General features: G+C 39.3%; 1 protein-coding gene across 1 annotated transcript in view; it reads right to left on the bottom strand.

The window, feature by feature from the left end:
* The window catches only part of LOC128639931 (peroxisomal N(1)-acetyl-spermine/spermidine oxidase-like), a 96,094-nt gene that overhangs the window by 72,657 nt on the left and 5,101 nt on the right, over positions 1–18,336 (bottom strand). Inside the window, exon 2 of the mRNA XM_053692198.1 lies at positions 11,390–11,657. Within this exon, the coding sequence (XP_053548173.1) occupies positions 11,390–11,657 (268 nt within the window). The remainder of the gene's footprint in view (positions 1–11,389; positions 11,658–18,336) is intronic.

Genomic DNA, 18,336 nt, shown 5'->3' with positions numbered 1-18,336 from the left:
CTCCCTAACATCGCCGACACCTAACTTCAAACATTAACCCCTAATCTGCCGACTGGAGCTCACCGCTATTCTAATAAATGTATTAACCCCTAAAGCCAAGTCTAACCCTAACACTAACACCCCCCTAACTTAAATATAATTTAAATCTAACAAAATTAATTAACTCTTATTAAATAAATTATTCCTATTTAAAGCTAAATACTTACCTGTAAAATAAACCCTAATATAGCTACAATATAAATTATAATTATATTATAGCTATTTTAGGATTAATATTTATTTTACAGGTAAGTTTGTATTTATTTTAACCAGGTACAATAGCTATTAAATAGTTAAGAACTATTTAATAGCTAAAATAGTTAAAATAATTACAAAATTACCTGTAAAATAAATCCTAACCTAAGTTACAATTAAACCTAACACTACACTATCAATAAATTAATTAAATAAACTACCTACAATTACCTACAATTAACCTAACACTACACTATCAATAAATTAATTAAATACAATTCCTACAAATAAATACAATTAAATAAACTAGCTAAAGTACAAAAAATAAAAAAGAACTAAGTTACAAAAAATAAAAAAATATTTACAAACATAAGAAAAATATTACAACAATTTTAAACTAATTGCACCTACTCTAAGCCCCCTAATAAAATAACAAAGCCCCCCAAAATAAAAAAAAATGCCCTACCCTATTCTAAATTACTAAAGTTCAAAGCTCTTTTACCTTACCAGCCCTGAACAGGGCCCTTTGCGGGGCATGCCCCAAGAAGTTCAGCTCTTTTGCCTGTAAAAAAAAACATACAATACCCAAGCCCCCCAACATTACAACCCACCACCCACATACCCCTAATCTAACCCAAACCCCCCTTAAATAAACCTAACACTAAGCCCCTGAAGATCTTCCTACCTTGTCTTCACCTCACCGGGTTCACCGATCTGTCCAGAAGAGCTCCTCCGATGTCCTGATCCAAGCCCAAGCGGGGGGCTGAAGAGGTCCATGATCCGGCTGAAGTCTTCATCCAAGCGGGGCAAGAAGAGGTCCTCCATCCGATTGAAGTCTTCATCCAAGCGGCATCCATCCGAAGCGGAGCGGCAGCATCCTGAAGACCTCCGACGCGGAACATCCATCCTGGCCGACGACTGAACGACGAATGACGGTTCCTTTAAATGACGTCATCCAAGATGGCGTCCCTCGAATTCCGATTGGCTGATAGGATTCTATCAGCCAATCGGAATTAAGGTAGGAATATTCTGATTGGCTGATGGAATCAGCCAATCAGAATCAAGTTCAATCCGATTGGCTGATCCAATCAGCCAATCAGATTGAGCTCGCATTCTATTGGCTGTTCCGATCAGCCAATAGAATGCAAGCTCAATCTGATTGGCTGATCGGATCAGCCAATCAGATTGAAGTTGATTCTGATTGGCTGATTCCATCAGCCAATCAGAATATTCCTACCTTAATTCCGATTGGCTGATAGAATCCTATCAGCCAATCGGAATTCGAGGGACGCCATCTTGGATGACGTCATTTAAAGGAACCGTCATTCGTCGTTCAGTCGTCGGCCAGGATGGATGTTAAGCGTCGGAGGTCTTCAGGATGCTGCCGCTCCGCTCCGGATGGATGCCGCTTGGATGAAGACTTCAATCGGATGGAGGACCTCTTCTTGCCCCGCTTGGATGAAGACTTCAGCCGGATCATGGACCTCTTCAGCCCCCCGCTTGGGCTTGGATCAGGACATCGGAGGAGCTCTTCTGGACAGATCGATGAACCCGGTGAGGTGAAGACAAGGTAGGAAGATCTTCAGGGGCTTAGTGTTAGGTTTATTTAAGGGGGGTTTGGGTTAGATTAGGGGTATGTGGGTGGTGGGTTGTAATGTTGGGGGGCTTGGGTATTGTATGTTTTTTTTTACAGGCAAAAGAGCTGAACTTCTGGGGGCATGCCCTGCAAAGGGCCCGGTTCAGGGCTGGTAAGGTAAAAGAGCTTTGAACTTTAGTAATTTAGAATAGGTTAGGGCATTTTTTTATTTTGGGGGGCTTTGTTATTTTATTAGGGGGCTTAGTGTAGGTGTAATTAGTTTAAAATTGTTGTAATATTTTTCTTATGTTTGTAAATATTTTTTTATTTTTTGTAACTTAGTTCTTTTTTATTTTTTGTACTTTAGCTAGTTTATTTAATTGTATTTATTTGTAGGAATTGTATTTAATTAATTTATTGATAGTGTAGTGTTAGGTTAATTGTAGGTAATTGTAGGTAGTTTATTTAATTAATTTATTGATAGTGTAGTGTTAGGTTTAATTGTAACTTCTTAACTATTTAATAGCTATTGTACCTGGTTAAAATAAATACAAAGTTACCTGTAAAATAAATATAAATCCTAAAATAGCTATAATATAATTATAATTTATATTGTAGCTATATTAGGGTTTATTTTACAGGTAAGTATTTAGCTTTAAATAGGAATAATTTATTTAATAAGAGTTAATTTATTTCGCTAGATTTAAATTATATTTAACTTAGGGGGGTGTTAGTGTTAGGGTTAGACTTAGCTTTAGGGGTTAATACATTTATTAGAATAGCGGTGAGCTCCAGTCGGCAGATTAGGGGTTAATGTTTGAAGTTAGGTGCCGGCGATGTTAGGGAGGGCAGATTAGGGGTTAATACTATTTATTATAGGGTTAGTGAGGCGGATTATGGGGTTAATAACTTTATAATAATAGCGGTGCGGTCCGCTCTGCAGATTAGGGGTTAATAAGTGTAGGCAGGTGGCGGCGACATTGTGGGGGCAGATTAGGGGTTAATAAATATAATATAGGGGTCGGCGGTGTTAGGGTCAGCAGATTAGGGGTACATAGCTATAATGTAGGTGGCGGCGCTTTGCGGTCGGCAGATTAGGGGTTAATAGGTGTAGGTAGCTGGCGGCGACGTTGTGGGGGGCAGGTTAGGGGTTAATAAATATAATACAGGGGTCGGCGGTGTTAGGGGCAGCAGATTAGGGGTACATAAGGATAACGTAGGTGGCGGTCGGCAGATTAGGGGTTAAAAAAATTTAATCGACTGGCGGCGATGTGGGGGGACCTCGGTTTAGGGGTACATAGGTAGTTTATGGGTGTTAGTGTACTTTAGAGCACAGTAGTTAAGAGCTTTATAAACCGGCGTTAGCCCAGAAAGCTCTTAACTACTGACTTTTTTCCTGCGGCTGGAGTTTTGTCGTTAGATGTCTAACGCTCACTTCAGACACGACTCTAAATACCGGAGTTAGAAAAATCCCATTGAAAAGATAGGATACGCAATTTACGTAAGGGGATCTGCGGTATGGAAAAGTTGCGGCTGAAAAGTGAGCGTTAGACCCTTTTTTGAGTGACTCCAAATACCGGAGGTAGCCTAAAACCAGCGTTAGGAGCCTCTAACGCTGGTTTTCACGGCTAACGCCAAACTCCAAATCTAGGCCAGGATACGCAATTGACGTAAGGGGATCTGCGGTATGGAAAAGTCGCGGCTGAAAAGTGAGCGTTAGACCCTTTTTTGAGTGACTCCAAATACCGGAGGTAGCCTAAAACCAGCATTAGGAGCCTCTAACGCTGGTTTTCACGGCTACCGCCAAACTCTAAATCTAGGCCTCAGTTTGGGAGCCAAGATTGAAAAGAGTTTTGGGGTTATACAGGGTCTTACAGGTTCGGCTAACATTAGAGAGTCTAATTTCAGATTGATACAATTTGATTATATTACTCCGAGAAGAGCACAAAAATGGAATCGGCAAATCGAGAATGTATGTAGGAAATGTAGAGAACCAGACCCGAATATTGTGCATTTACTAGCGACATGTCCAAAATGACGACAACTGTGGAGCAAGGTTGAATATCTTCTCGCTTTAACTTTAAAGGAAAGAATTAAAATAACAGTAGAAAGTATATTATTAGTAAATAGAATACCGGAATGTGGCCTAAGTATAAATTTATTCAATGGGTAATAGTATTAATTAGATCTTTGATCTTTAAGAAGTGAGTAAAGAAGGATATCCCATCAATCAACTTAATAAAAGATCGGTTAGCTAGACAGGCCTTAATGGAGGCACTTGATACTAAATTTTATAAACCCACCGGGAATAAGAATTACAAGAGGGTTTGGGGGAATTGTATTGAGTATTTAGGGAAGGACTTCCAGTTAAGAATTAATCAAATTATCCCTGTAGTAGATCTTGTTAGTGAGGAAGAATGAGAGCTGGGATGTTTTGAGGATTGGGAGAGAGAAGGGGGCAATTTATAATATTATAATAGTATAATTCTTTTTTGTTTTCTTCTTGTTTGTTCTGTCTGTTTGTCTGGGGTGTTGTAAGGAGGTTTAGCATGGGCTTGCTCTGCTCGTGAGCTGGTAGCGTCTGCAGCTCAGATTTGGATAGTATTAGTTAACCTAGCTGATGCAAAATTCAGCTTACTGAGTTTTTAAGGCAGGGGTATTTCTTTCTTTTTTAAAGTATTTGGATTAATCTGTGATGAAGAAAGTTGTGGTAGAATCTGTATAAGAGATAAAGTTGGATTGCCTTTTTATATTTTGTGAAGAAATGTTTATATAGTTCAAACAATGTGAAGTCTTTGTGTATAAGATTGTAAACTTTTTTTGATTCTGTATTGATTATTTGTGATTGTGAACCTTTTCAATTCTGTATCGATTATTCTTTTTTTTTATAAAAACTTAAAAAAAAAAAAAAGTAGGCGAGCTTCTACTTCAGAAAGTCACGACAGACTTGTAAAACCACTAAAATATATAAAAACAGAAGTGCACCTACGACTCACATTATCAGTGTAAACTTTATTAAATAGCACCTATAATAGGCAGACACTCACAAGATAAAAATGCATTTCGAGCGTATAAAGTTTAAAACTGTGAGCGAACTCCATTCCAGTGTACCGTTTCTGTCCCAGAAGTAGGAGGGTCCTCTGGCTCTGTCATCGGTAGCCAGTGTCTGTTTCTTTGCACCTCACAATCCGGTCTAGATGATCTTTTTCCAGTATCAACGGACATTTTACAACAGTACTAGAGCTCAAGATGAACTGACAAACAAACAAACTACCGCCCCGGCTTCTAAGCAAAAGTTCATACAGAAGCTGGGTGGGCAATACCTCACCTATGGGTGACAGCACTAGAGGACCCTCCTACTTCTGGGACAGAGACGGTACACAGGAGTTTGCTCTCAATTATACACTTTATACGCTCGAACTGCATTATCTTGTGAGTGTCCGCCTATTATAGTGGATTTTTAATACATTTTACACTGATAATGTGAGTCGTAGGTGCGCTTCTGTTTTTAAACACACATATATAAATATAAATATAAAAGTGCACCGAACCCTTTGCAGTTATGTAGATGAAAACATGTTAAAGCATATTTATGCAATATTCATATTTAATAAAGGTTTTAACTATGTATTAACATTAAATATTTCACATTTCAATGTTCTGCACATAGCAGAATATGTTCTATGTATTTATAAAGAGATATTCCTATATATATATATATATATCCTATATTATAAAAGGCCAAGTGTGTTTGTCTGAAGCCGTCATGTGCAGTAGAGACAAACACACTTGGCCTTAGATTGACCTCCTCGCACGCGTACCTCCGTGCAGCAGCGCACAGCTGAGAAGACACCTCGCACGTGCACCCACACACTTGGCCTCAGCGCACAGCTGACAGGACCTCGCACGCGCACCCACACACTTGGCCGGCACGCGCACCTAGCGCACATTACAGCTCGCACGCGCACCCACACACTTGGCCTCAGCGCACAGCTGACAGGACCTCGCACGCGCACCCACACACTTAGCCTCAGCGCGAGACAGCTGACTCCAGACCGGCGCGAGTAGTCACGTGACGATCAGTTACAAGCGTCGCGAGGCTTTAAAAAGTTAACAAAACAGCGCAACGCTCCGCTATACCTCACAGTCAATTGAAAGCTCAGTACTTATGTATGTGCTACACAGCACATAGAAAACAAATATTTTAGTTAAAAAAAAACCAAAGGATTAATAGGCTCATAAAAGTGAAAGCTCAGTACTGTACTTATATATGTGCTACACAGCACATAGAAAAGAAATATTTTAGTTTAAAAAAAAAAAAAAAAAGGATTAATAGGCTCATAAAAGTGAAAGCTCAGTACTTATGTATGTGCTACACAGCACATAGAAAAGAAATATTTTAGTTAAAAAAAAAAAAGGCTGGATTAATAGGCTTATAAAAGAGCCCAACACTGTGCTACACAGCACATAGAAAAGAAATATTTTAGTTTTTAAAAAAAAAATGCTGGATTAATAGAAATATTTTAGTTTAAAAAAAAAAAAAGGCTGGATTAGAGAGAGGAGAGAGAGAGAGAGAGGGGGGAGAGAGAGAGGTTGAGAGAGGGGAGAGAGGGGAAAGAGAGAGAGAGGAGAGAGAGAGAGAAAGAGAGAGGGGAGATAGAGAGAGAGAGAGAGGGGAGAGAGAAAGAGAGAGGGAGAGAGAAAGAGAGAGGGGAGAGAGAAAGAGAGAGGGGAGAGAGAAAGAGAGAGGGGAGAGAGAGAGGGGAGCGAGAGAGAGGGGAGAGAGAGAGAGGGGAGCGAGAGAGAGGGGAGAGAGAGAGAGAAAGAGAGAGGAGAGAGAGAGAGGGGGGAGAGAGAGAGAGGGGAGAGAGAGAGGGGAGAGAGAGGGGAGAGAGTTGGGAGAGAGAGAGAGGGGAGAGAGAGATGGGAGAGAGAGAGAGGGGAGAGAGAGAGAGAGAGAGAGAGAGAGAGAGAGGGGGGAGAGAGAGGGGAGAGAGAGAGAGAGGGGGGGGGGGGAGATGGAGAGAGAGAGAGGGAGAGGGGAGAGAGAGAAAGAGAGAGGGGAGATAGAAAGAGAGGGGAGATAGAGAGGGAGAGAGAGAGCGCAAAAGAGGGGGGGAGAGAGAGAGTGCAAAAGAGAGGGGGGAAAGAGAGAGCGCAAAAGAGAGGGGGGAGAGAGAGTGCTCAAAAGAGAGGGGGAGAGAGAGCGCAAAAGAGAGGGGGGAGAGAGAGAAAGCAAAAGAGAGTGGGAGGGAGAGAACGCAAGGGGTGGGACCACTGTACTGCAAAAAATGGCCCGTGTGAACGGGCTTTAGGACTAGTATATATATATATGTGTATATATCTATACCTATATATAATCATGTATATATATATATATATATATATATATATAGGTGTAAATATATATTTGTGTAAAAAAACATCAGATACTGTACATGTAGAAATATTTATTTTTGAATAAAAAAAACATATTCATCTATGTGAAGAACATTGGAATGTGAAATATTTATATGTCAAGTTAGCGTACTTTAGAATAAGCAATCAGGTTTGCTTGCGAATAGGGTGCTATGTATTTTCCACTTCTGCTTCATTGACTTCTATGGGGGAATATGTCATCGCATGCGATATTGTAAGTTCGTCTTTGCATGCTTGTCAAGTTAGTGTGCAAGTGAAAACAGTTTACTTTCGACTAGTAATAGAGTAACCTGAAGCGTGCAAAAAGCGTACTGCTAGCGCAGTTAACGCTTGAGCGGGAGAGCAAAATAACGCTCCATTTGTAATCTGGCGCTCAATGTTTAACCCCTTAACGACTGAGGACGTGCAGGGTACGTCCTCAGAAAAAAGGCAGTTAATGCCTGAGAACGTACCCTGCACGTCCTCAGTGTGGAAAGCAGCTGGAAGCGATCCTGCTCGCTTCCAGCTGCTTTCCGGTTATTGCAGTAATGCCTCGATATGGAGGCATCCTGCAATAACGTTTTTAAGTAATCCGGTGCAGAGAGAGCCACTCTGTGGCCCTCTCTGCACCGGAGATCGGTGGCTACCTGCGTTGGTGGGTGGGAGCCGGACCGGGAGGCGGGTGGCAGCCATCGATGGCCATGTGGATGTGAAGGGGGGCGGGATCGTGGGCGGGGGTGGCTGGGGGCGCGCACGGGTGCGCGCGCGTGCACGGGAGGGTGGGGGCGGGCGCGTGCACGGGGAGGGAGCGGGTGGGAACCGCTACACTACAGAAAATGGGAAATAAAAAATATATCAAAAAGGTCAAACAAAAATGTCAAACAATAAGCAAGGTGGTGGGGGTTAGTCTGTGGGGGGTGGGGGGGGGGGAAAGCTACACTACAGAAAAAAAACATTCAATTTTTTATTGTAAACTGGGTACTGGCAGACAGCTGCCAGTACCCAAGATGGCCCCCAATAAGGCAGAGGGGAGGGTTAGAGAGCGGTTTTGGGGGGGATCAGGGAGGTTGGGGGCTAAGGGGGGGATCCTACACAGTAGCATATGTAAATATGCTAAAAAAAAAATTCATTTTTTTTTAAAAACCCTTTTATTTTAGTACTGGCAGACTTTCTGCCAGTACTTAAGATGGCGGGGACAATTGTGGGGTGGGGGAGGGAAGGGAGCTGTTTGGGAGGGATCAGGGGGTGGGATGTGTCAGATGGGAGGCTGATCTCTACACTAAAGCTAAAATTAACCCTGCAAGCTCACTACAAACTCCCTAATTAACCCTTTCACTGCTAGCCATAATACACGTGTGAGGCGCAACAGGATTTAGTGGCCTTCTAATTACCAGAAAGCAACGCCAAAGTCATATATGTCTGCTATTTCTGAACAAAGGGGATCCCAGACAAGCATTTACAACCATTTGTGCCATAATTGCACAAGCTGTTTGTAAATGATTTCAGTGAGAAACCTAAAATTGTGAAAAATTTTACGTTTTTTTTTAATTTGATCGCATTTGGCGGTGAAATGGTGGCATGAAATATACCAAAATGTGCCTAGATCAATACTTGGGGTTGTCTACTACACTACACTAAAACTAAAATTAACCCTACAAGCTCCCTAAAAGCTCCCTAATTAACCCCTTAACTGCTGGGCATGATACACTTGTGGTGCGCAGTGGCATTTAGCGGCCTTCTAATTACCAAAAAGCAACGCCAAAGCCATATATGTGTGCTATTTCTGAACAAAGGGGATCCCAGAGAAGAATTTACAACCATTTATGCCATAATTGCACAAGCTGTTTGTAAATGATTTCAGTGAGAAACCTAAAGTTTGTGAAAAAATTTGTGAAAAAGTGAACAATTTTTTGTATTTGATCGCATTTGGCGGTGAAATGGTGGTATGAAATATACCAAAATTGGCCTAGATCAATACTTTGGGATGTCTACAAAAAAAAAATATATACATGTCAAGGGATATTCAGGGATTCCTGAAAGATATCAGTGTTCTAATGTAACTAGCGCTAATTTTGGAAAAAAATGGTTTGGAAATAGCAAAGTGCTACTTATATTTATGGCCCTATAACTTGCAAAAAAAGCAAAGAACATGTAAACATTGGGTATTTCTAAACTCAGGACAAAATTTAGAAACTATTTAGCATGGGTGTTTTTTGGTGGTTTTAGATATGTAACAGATTTTGGGGGTCAAAGTTAGAAAAAGTGTGTTTTTTTCCATTTTTCCTCATATTTTATCATTTTTTTTATAGTAAATTATAAGATATGATGAAAATAATGGTATCTTTAGAAAGTCCATTTAATGGCGAGAAAAACGGTATATAATATGTGTGGGTACAGTAAATGAGTAAGAAGAAAATTACAGCTAAACACAAACACCGCAAAAATGTAAAAATAGCCTTGGTCCCAAACGGACAGAAAATGGAAAAGTGCTCTGGTCACTAAGGGGTTAATGTCTCTTCAATCTACTTCTGAAATATATGACCCAGAGCTGCACTGTTTTATTTCATGCTCATCTCTCCCCTTTATTATATGATCTTAAATTCTATCAATCCTCTCCCATTCTAGCTCTCTAACTTTCTGTATTCCTATTTTTTATTTTTCTCCCTATCCTCCCTTCCTTTTTCTTAACCCTTTTTCCTCAGCCATGTCTTCCTGGACACTTATATGTTATGCATGCAGCAGGGTTTGAGGTGGCAACCCTAGCTCCACCCCATCTCTGCCTCATGTTTCTCAGTCTACATAGTGCATGTTTTGAATATATGATCCCCTTTTCACTTCTCACTTACTTTCCCTTCAGTCCCTCTACCTTTTTCCCCATGCCCCAATAGCTTTAATACCATCTATAATAATATAAAACCAAAAGTCTGTCTATATTTTTTTGTAGGATTAATACATTTTTATAATCTTATAATGGGCTCCACTTATAAAGCAGCAGAAGACTACCCATGCAGTAGAGACTGACTGACGCGCTCCTGTTTACTGCAAGTTAAGAAGCAGTGATCGTACGGCTCCCCAAAACCTCAGAAGTGGCATAGTGAAATCACCCTGAACTAGTGACTGACAGCTCTTCTCTTGTGCTATTGGTTGTGCAAGAGCAGGGCGGCACTGTAAATGATCTCCTTGTGCAAAGATATATGTGGGCTGTAGACACTGTTCGAAGATGGATGGACAGGTTCCCTAGTTAGGAAACTTGTCCATTTGTCATATGATAAATGGGGCCCTTTTTCTTTACCCCCTATACTGAAAATCTATTCAATAGGCTATATTAAGCGTTATGATGGAAATCAAGGTTGCACATATGCACCCCTGTCTGCCTCAGCTCACCTCTGGTCTGCTGAATTCCGCTGCCAGAGTTCAGCATTGCACACAAGCGTTATTTTGCGCTCATGTGCAATCCTCCCCCCTGCCCACACATGATTGGCTGTGCGCGGATGAGACCAGGGAGAATGAAATTAAGAGGTGGTGAATAAGAGGTGGTGAAAGGTTAGGAAAGCAGCAGCCTGATAACCACTGCTTTTTAAAATACGGACTGCAGGTTCTGACAAGGGAACCTGCAGTTATAGGGGGCAAAGCCTACCGAAGTCTTTGATAAATCGGCCCCATTGTGTTAAGTTGTGGAGACTATGGGGCCTATCTATCAAGCTCCGTATGGAGCTTGACGGCCCGTGTTTCAGACTCGCCAGAAACACAAGTTATGGAGCAGCGGTCACAAAGACCGCTGCTTCATAACCCTGTCCGCCTGCTCTGAGCAGGCGGAAAGGAATCGCCACAATTCAACCCGATCGAGTACGATCGGGTTGATTGACACCCTCTGCTGGCAGCCTATTGGCCGCAAGTCTGCAGGGGGCGGCGTTGCACCAGAGCTGCTGGTGCAATGCTGAATACGGAGAGCGTATTGCTCTCTGCATTCAGCGATTTCTTGGGGACCTGATCTGCACAGTCGGATCAGGTCCGCAAGACATTTGTTAAATATGCCTCTATCTCTAAAAATATATAAATAAACTATAAATAGACTTCAGAGGAGGCAATTATTTTCTAAAGGAGATCACTAATTTTAGTTGTTTGGTCAGCTACATATTTCTTTTCCACAGTCTGCTTCATTATACAATCCAAGACTGTTACCGAATTTCTCGCTGCGTATCCGACCTCCAGTTCTTCCTGTCGCCTCTAATACTATCAGATTCCTGAAGCCGTGTTTGTGTAGTTTCTGGGCTGCCCCGAGGCCGGATATTCCTGAGCCAATGATCAGCACCGCAGGCCTCCGGGAAGCCATAGACTCTGCGGGTCTGGAGACAGAGAGCTCATGGTGGAGATTTTTTTCAAGCCGACCTTGGAGCCCCAGAGTCTTGTTATCATCATCTGCTTCTGGACCTTGGGTTGTGGGTTGTGTCTAAAGCAGGAAGTGCACATAGATTATGTGTTATTATACATTGACTTAAGTAAAGTTGCATAACGATTACAAAGCACACCACAAAATTCTGTTTGTAATAATATGTAATTCATACTGCAAACTTAAAATAAGAAAAAAAATCTGAAAATAAAATTTGGACCCAGAACTTCCTACCTTATCCTTGTGTAGTAAGGAGTCTAACTATTGCGTGGCTGATAATGAGTTAAAGGGACAGTCAAGTCCAAAGAAACCTTTCATGATTTAAAAAGAGAATGTAATTTTAAACAACTTTCCAATTTACTTTTATCACCAATTTTGCTTTATTCTCTTCATATTCTTAGTTGAAAGCTAATTCTAAGAGGTTCATATGCTAATTTCTTAGACCTTGAATACTGCCTCTAATCTGAAAGCATTTTGACCACTAGAGAGAATTAGTTCATGTGTTTCATATAGATAATATTGAGCTCATGAACGTGAAGTTACCCTGAGTGAGAACTGATTGGCTAAAATGCAAGTTTGTAAAAAAAAAAAACTGAAATAGATACAATGTAATCACAGAGGTAAAAAGTGTATTTCTATAACTGTGTTGGTTATGCAAAACTGGAGAATGGGTAATAAAGGGATTATCTTTCTTTTAAACAACAAAAAATCTGGTGTTGACTGTCCCTTTAATCGCCTCACCCCCAAAACAATATAAATCGCACTGCATCATAAATTATATTTTTCTATCCCAGCACAAAAAGTCCTCCTTAATCAAAAAGCCCTGAGTGAAATCTGGAAAAATACTAGTTTTTAACCAAACACAATGGGCCCTTTTCTATATAGGTCTCAGGGCTAGTTAGATTATTTAGGAGTGCTCTCCAGTATTCTATTTCCCTGGTGGAATTCTATAAAACATGTACTAAAGTTTCGTATAAGAAGGAGAGGAAAATCATAAATTCATATTTGCCGACATTACAAAAAAAATTCCAGACACTTTGCATCAGAGCAAGCGAGCAGGTTACTGGTAAGCTACTGTTCAACTGCTCCGACCACTCAGTTCTGCAATCAAAACACACCCATTTGATAGCAATAGTATAATTTAGATTTATCCATAGTTAATTATACAGATTGCAGCACAAAACTCTTCCACCTACCCCATACTATTGACAATACCAGCCTCTGGTATTATGGTTATTGTTACAACACAGCATCAAAACTAGGCAGACAAATACCGTAATATGTGAACCCATTCAATAATAATAACAAATTTTCCAGTAGGGGTTATTTATGTTTAATTAATACAATATAGATAGATAGATAGATAGATAGATAGATAGATAGATAGATAGATAGATAGTTGCAAACATAACACAGGTTTCTTCCAAAAAAAAAATCTTTGTTAAATATATGTGTGGCCCAATTATTGGCACCCCTATGAATTTATATGTGAAAAATATATTTAAAGTATATTCCCATTATGTATCACTTTTTTTTCCCTTTTATCTGTATCACTTTTTTTTTTCTTTTTATCTATTAATAAAACTTTTGAAAAAAGAAAAAAAAAATATATTCCCATTGATATTTTAATTTTTTAGTACACCTGGGAGACTAGGAACAGAGGTATAAGTATGAGGTAACAAATAGGCCTAAATTCCCTTAGTCTTTTCACAATGTGTAAGACCAAGGAATATAGCTGTGATGAGCGGCAAAAGGTCGTTGAGCTTCACAAAATGGGAAGTGGATATAATAAAATAGCAAAAGCATTGAAAATGTCCATTTCTAGTATTAGGGCAATAATTAGGAAGTACCAGTCAACTGGAAATGTTATGACTCAACCTGGAAGAGGACGTGCGTCTATATTGTCTGAACGCACTGTGAAGAGGATGGTTAGAGTAGCCAAAATATTGTCATATCACAGTAATTCTCAATCTCTATACTTCATGTTTTCCACGTTTGACTGTCCCTTTAAACATAATATCACATGACCGTTATGCCTTTATAAGCCCTCCTCTCAATTTCAACTATGCTTGGTAATTTGATTCGCATGAGGAGTGATCATAACTTTCAAGAAGCTCTCTCTATTTTCATCAAGTTGTTTGCTAACCTTATATCTGTAAAGTTCTTTTCAATCACAGGACAGCATACCTTATTCTGAAACGCTAACTGACATACAGCGTGTCTGCAGTAGTTCGGCGTCTGACGTCATCAGCACTCCGGGAGTCAGTGTCGCAGCTCCTCTCTGTTGCCGGATTCTACACTGCTTCTCAGGACAACTTATTGCTAGCTAGCAAAGACTCCACAAGTACACTCTGGTCATGAAGTGATGGGTATCGTACTTAACATAAAGTTATTGCCGAAGTTACGCTAATATCATATGTTCCAAAGACTGTATAGACTAACAATTCAATCTGATACATATACGTTACTAATGGAAAGTTTGCATGCTTAACATCTTCTGCATATAACCTGGTTATTTCTGCATACAATATAATGCCATAACAATCCTTCTGTATTCATAAATAAGTTTGCTTATGAACTATACTAACCTGAACATTCAAGCATTGTATCTGAGTGATAATCTACATTCTATTTAAAGAGATACTAACAGAGCTTCAATTACATAAAGTTATAATATATTCAATCTCCAAAGAGATTATTTATTGTTTAGCAATAGCTATTATATTAATTAGGAGAGTATTAGCACATTCACATTGTTGTGCATATCTCCAGCAACTAAAGTTAGTTGTAATTTACTTTTGACCTAAACAGGTCACCCTCAGTCAATGAGCAGAATAAGGTTCCTAGTTTATCAAGGTACCTAGGTTTGGTGTGAGACTGAGTGGAGTAGATACAACTGGGTTCACATTAATCATATAATAAATCCTCACATATTACCAAGCACTCCTTAACCCACTTGTATCTATAATGGATGTTACTGAATTATCCAACCGTGTTGGAACCCTTTCTCAAAATATGGATATAATGATCCAGGGTCTTAGGGACCTCCAAGTTGAAAATCAGGAATTACGAAAATATATTAGGGATCATGTACCTGCTCAAACTTTACCATCACCTCTTGTTTCCCCGAGCCACAAATATGTCCACCTGAGAGATTTTCTGGAGACAGAACTCAATTTAGAGACTTCAAAAATTCATGTACTTTATTATTTTCATTGAAACCAAGAACCTATCCTACCGAAAGGGTTAAAGTTCTAACGGTAATTTCTTATCTCACTGGTGAAGCCAGGGCATGGGCTAATGCATACTATGAGAAAGAAGATCCTATCTTAAACTCATTAGAATCATTTTTTAATGCCATGTCCTTACTATATGAAGATCATGACAAACAAGATTCAGCAGAAAATTCTATCAGACATTTGCGACAAGGTAGACGCCCTGTAGAAGAATATATAACTGATTTCAAAAGATGGGCACCTGACACACAGTGGAATAACCCAGCTTTGACAAACCAATTCCGTATTGGATTAGCGGATGCTCTAAAAGATGAATTGGCACGTGTGGTTATTCCTAAGGACTTAGAAAATCTTATGACCTTGTCTATATCTATTGATCGTCGTTTGAGGGAAAGGAAGATTGAAAGAGGGTCATCAGAATTATCTACCAAGAAAGCCTATAGCTCTCATTCAGTTTCCACTGTCCGATTAACAGATGAGCCTATGGAGATAGGTTTTGTCAAAGGTCCTCTTAAACCGGAAGAAAAGGTTAGACGAAGACAACATAATCTTTGTTTGTATTGTGCTGCTAAGGACCACGGAGTAAAGGAGTGTCCAATTCTGTTAAAATCAAAAAAGGGTAAGCAAGAGATAGCTCATTTAAATGAGACTGTTATAAAAAACTCATCTCACTTTACTCTTTCTGTTTGTCTACAGTGGGATCAACATCAACTTAAAGCCCAGGTGGTAATCGACTCAGGAGCAACTAATAATTTCATTCATTCATCTTTTGTTGAAAATCACAAGATTCCTATAATTAAAAAATTAATTGCATTACCTATTCGAGTCGTTGATGGTTCTTTTATCAATTCAGGTCCTGTTACCCATCATACAGTTCCATTATCATTAACATTTCCATCAGGTCACTCTGAATTGTGTACCTTCGAGGTTATTCATTCTCCTTTGTACCCCATAATTCTAGGACTCTCATGGCTAAAGAAACATCAACCAACCATCTCATGGAATAGTGGTACTATTTCCTTTGACTCACCATATTGTAAAACACACTGCACACAATCACAAACTATATTACAGGTAGATATGACAAATATACCAACAGAGTACTCAGATTTTTATGATGTTTTTGATAAGGTTGAGGCTCAATCTCTACCTCCCCACAGACCTTACGACTGTCCTATCGATTTAAAACCAAACAGTAAAATTCCTTATGGTCGTATATATCCACTCTCTGAACCAGAACTGCTTCATCTCAAAGGATATCTTGAGGAAAATCTAAAGAAAGGTTTTATTCGGCCTTCTACATCTTCAGCTGGTGCAGGGATCTTTTTCGTGAAGAATAAAGATGACAGTCTCAGGCCTATAATTGACTATAGACAACTGAACAACTGTACAATAAAAAATAGATATCCTTTACCTCTTATTCCAGAACTCATAGAGAGGTTACAGGGTGCTACCATTTTCACCAAACTGGATTTAAGAGGTGCATATAATTTAATTAGAATTCGCAAAGGTGATGAATGGTTAACTGCCTTTTGTACTAGGTATGGTCTCTACGAGTATTGTGTCATGCCTTTTGGTTTGTGCAATGCACCTGCAACTTTTCAGTTTTTCATTAATGACGTTTTCAAAGATTTACTTGACACATACATTGTCATTTATTTGGACGATATTCTCATTTATTCAAATTCCAAAGAGGATCACATACAACATGTCAGAACAGTTCTTTCAAGATTAAGACAGAACAACTTATATGTTAAGGCAGAAAAATGTTTATTCAATTCTGATACTATTTCTTTCCTGGGGTATCATATTTCACCAAAAGGAATATCCATGGAGGACAACAAAGTACAAGCTATCACTAACTGGCCTATTCCAAAAAATAAGAAAGAGCTCCAGAGGTTCTTAGGATTCTCAAATTTTTATAGAAAATTTATTAAAGGTTTCTCTACTATCGCAAAACCTCTCACACTACTCACCCGAAAGAACCACAAATACCACTGGAACCAACAGGCAGATGATTCTTTTAATGCTCTCAAACATAGTTTCATTACCGCTCCAATCCTACAATTCCCAGATCCATCGAAACAATATACATTAGAAGTAGATGCATCCGAATTTGCAATAGGAGCCATTCTGTCTCAAAGAGATTCTTCTACCAACATGCTTCATCCTGTCGCATATTATTCTCGGGTTATGAATTCGGTCGAAATTAATTACCCAATTGGGGAAAAAGAACTTCTAGCCATCAAGGCTGCATTCGAATTTTGGAGACATCTACTAGAAGGGGCAAGATTTCCAATCATCATATTTACAGATCATCGTAATCTACAATATCTAAAAACTAATAAAAGTCTTTCTTCCAGACAAGTCAGATGGAGTTTATTCTTTACTAGATTTGATTTTCTAATCACTTATCGTCCAGGAGTAAGAAATACAAAGGCAGATGCTCTATCTAGATATTCAACTCCATTAACTGAGAGTTCTGAACTAAACTCAATAATACCACCAGAAAAATTCATTGGCCTCTTAGTGGGGAAAACATCTATTCTCAAAGAACAACAACAGAATGATCCATTGATTAATGATTCTAGGATTCATAAAGGTAATGATGGATTTTTCTACCATGGTCATGCACTGTATGTTCCAGAATCTCTTAGGAATGACATTTTAGCTATGGCACATGATATTCCACTTTCAGGACATCCTGGTTTCAAGAAAACTCTTCATTTAATTCAAAGGGATTTCTGGTGGCCACATATGATTCAGTCTGTAAAACAATACATACAAGGGTGTGCTGTATGTACCAAATGTAAATCTCAAAGAATTCACCCTTATGGTTTACTTTTATCTCTTCCAATCGCTGACAGACCTTGGCAAGATATTGCCCTAGACTTCATTGTCGATCTACCTCCCTCTTCTAACAACACAGTCATCCTGGTTGTTGTGGATCTCTTTTCAAAAATGGCACATTTTATACCTATTCACACTTTGCCAACAGCTTCAGAAACAGCAGAATTGTTCATCAAACATATTGTCAGATTGCATGGGTTACCTAAGTCTATTACGACTGACAGGGGTACACAATTTACCTCTCGATTTTGGACACAACTCTGTTCTAGTTTGCATATTGATCGCCGTTTGAGTTCAGCTTACCATCCTCAAACAAACGGTCAGACCGAAAGGACTAATCAGAGTTTAGAGCAATATCTAAGATGCTACTGTACATTTCAGCAAGACAACTGGTCTTCTCTTCTACCTACTGCTGAATTCTCCTATAATAACACCATTAATTCATCTACCAATACAACTCCATTTTTCATTAACTATGGGTTTCATCCCTCTTATCATCTTCTTCAAAGATCAGAAAGTTCTTGTCCTTTGGTAAATGACACTGTGAATACGATTGCTGAAGGATTCATTCAACTAAAACAGATTTTACTACAATCTCAAGAAAAGCAAAAACGTTATTATGACTTAAGGAGAACGAAACCTCCTGATTATAA

This window comes from Bombina bombina, chromosome 9, assembly GCF_027579735.1.
Source record: "Bombina bombina isolate aBomBom1 chromosome 9, aBomBom1.pri, whole genome shotgun sequence".
NCBI lineage: Eukaryota > Metazoa > Chordata > Amphibia > Anura > Bombinatoridae > Bombina > Bombina bombina.
This window is presented reverse-complemented; position numbering and strand designations above follow the sequence as displayed.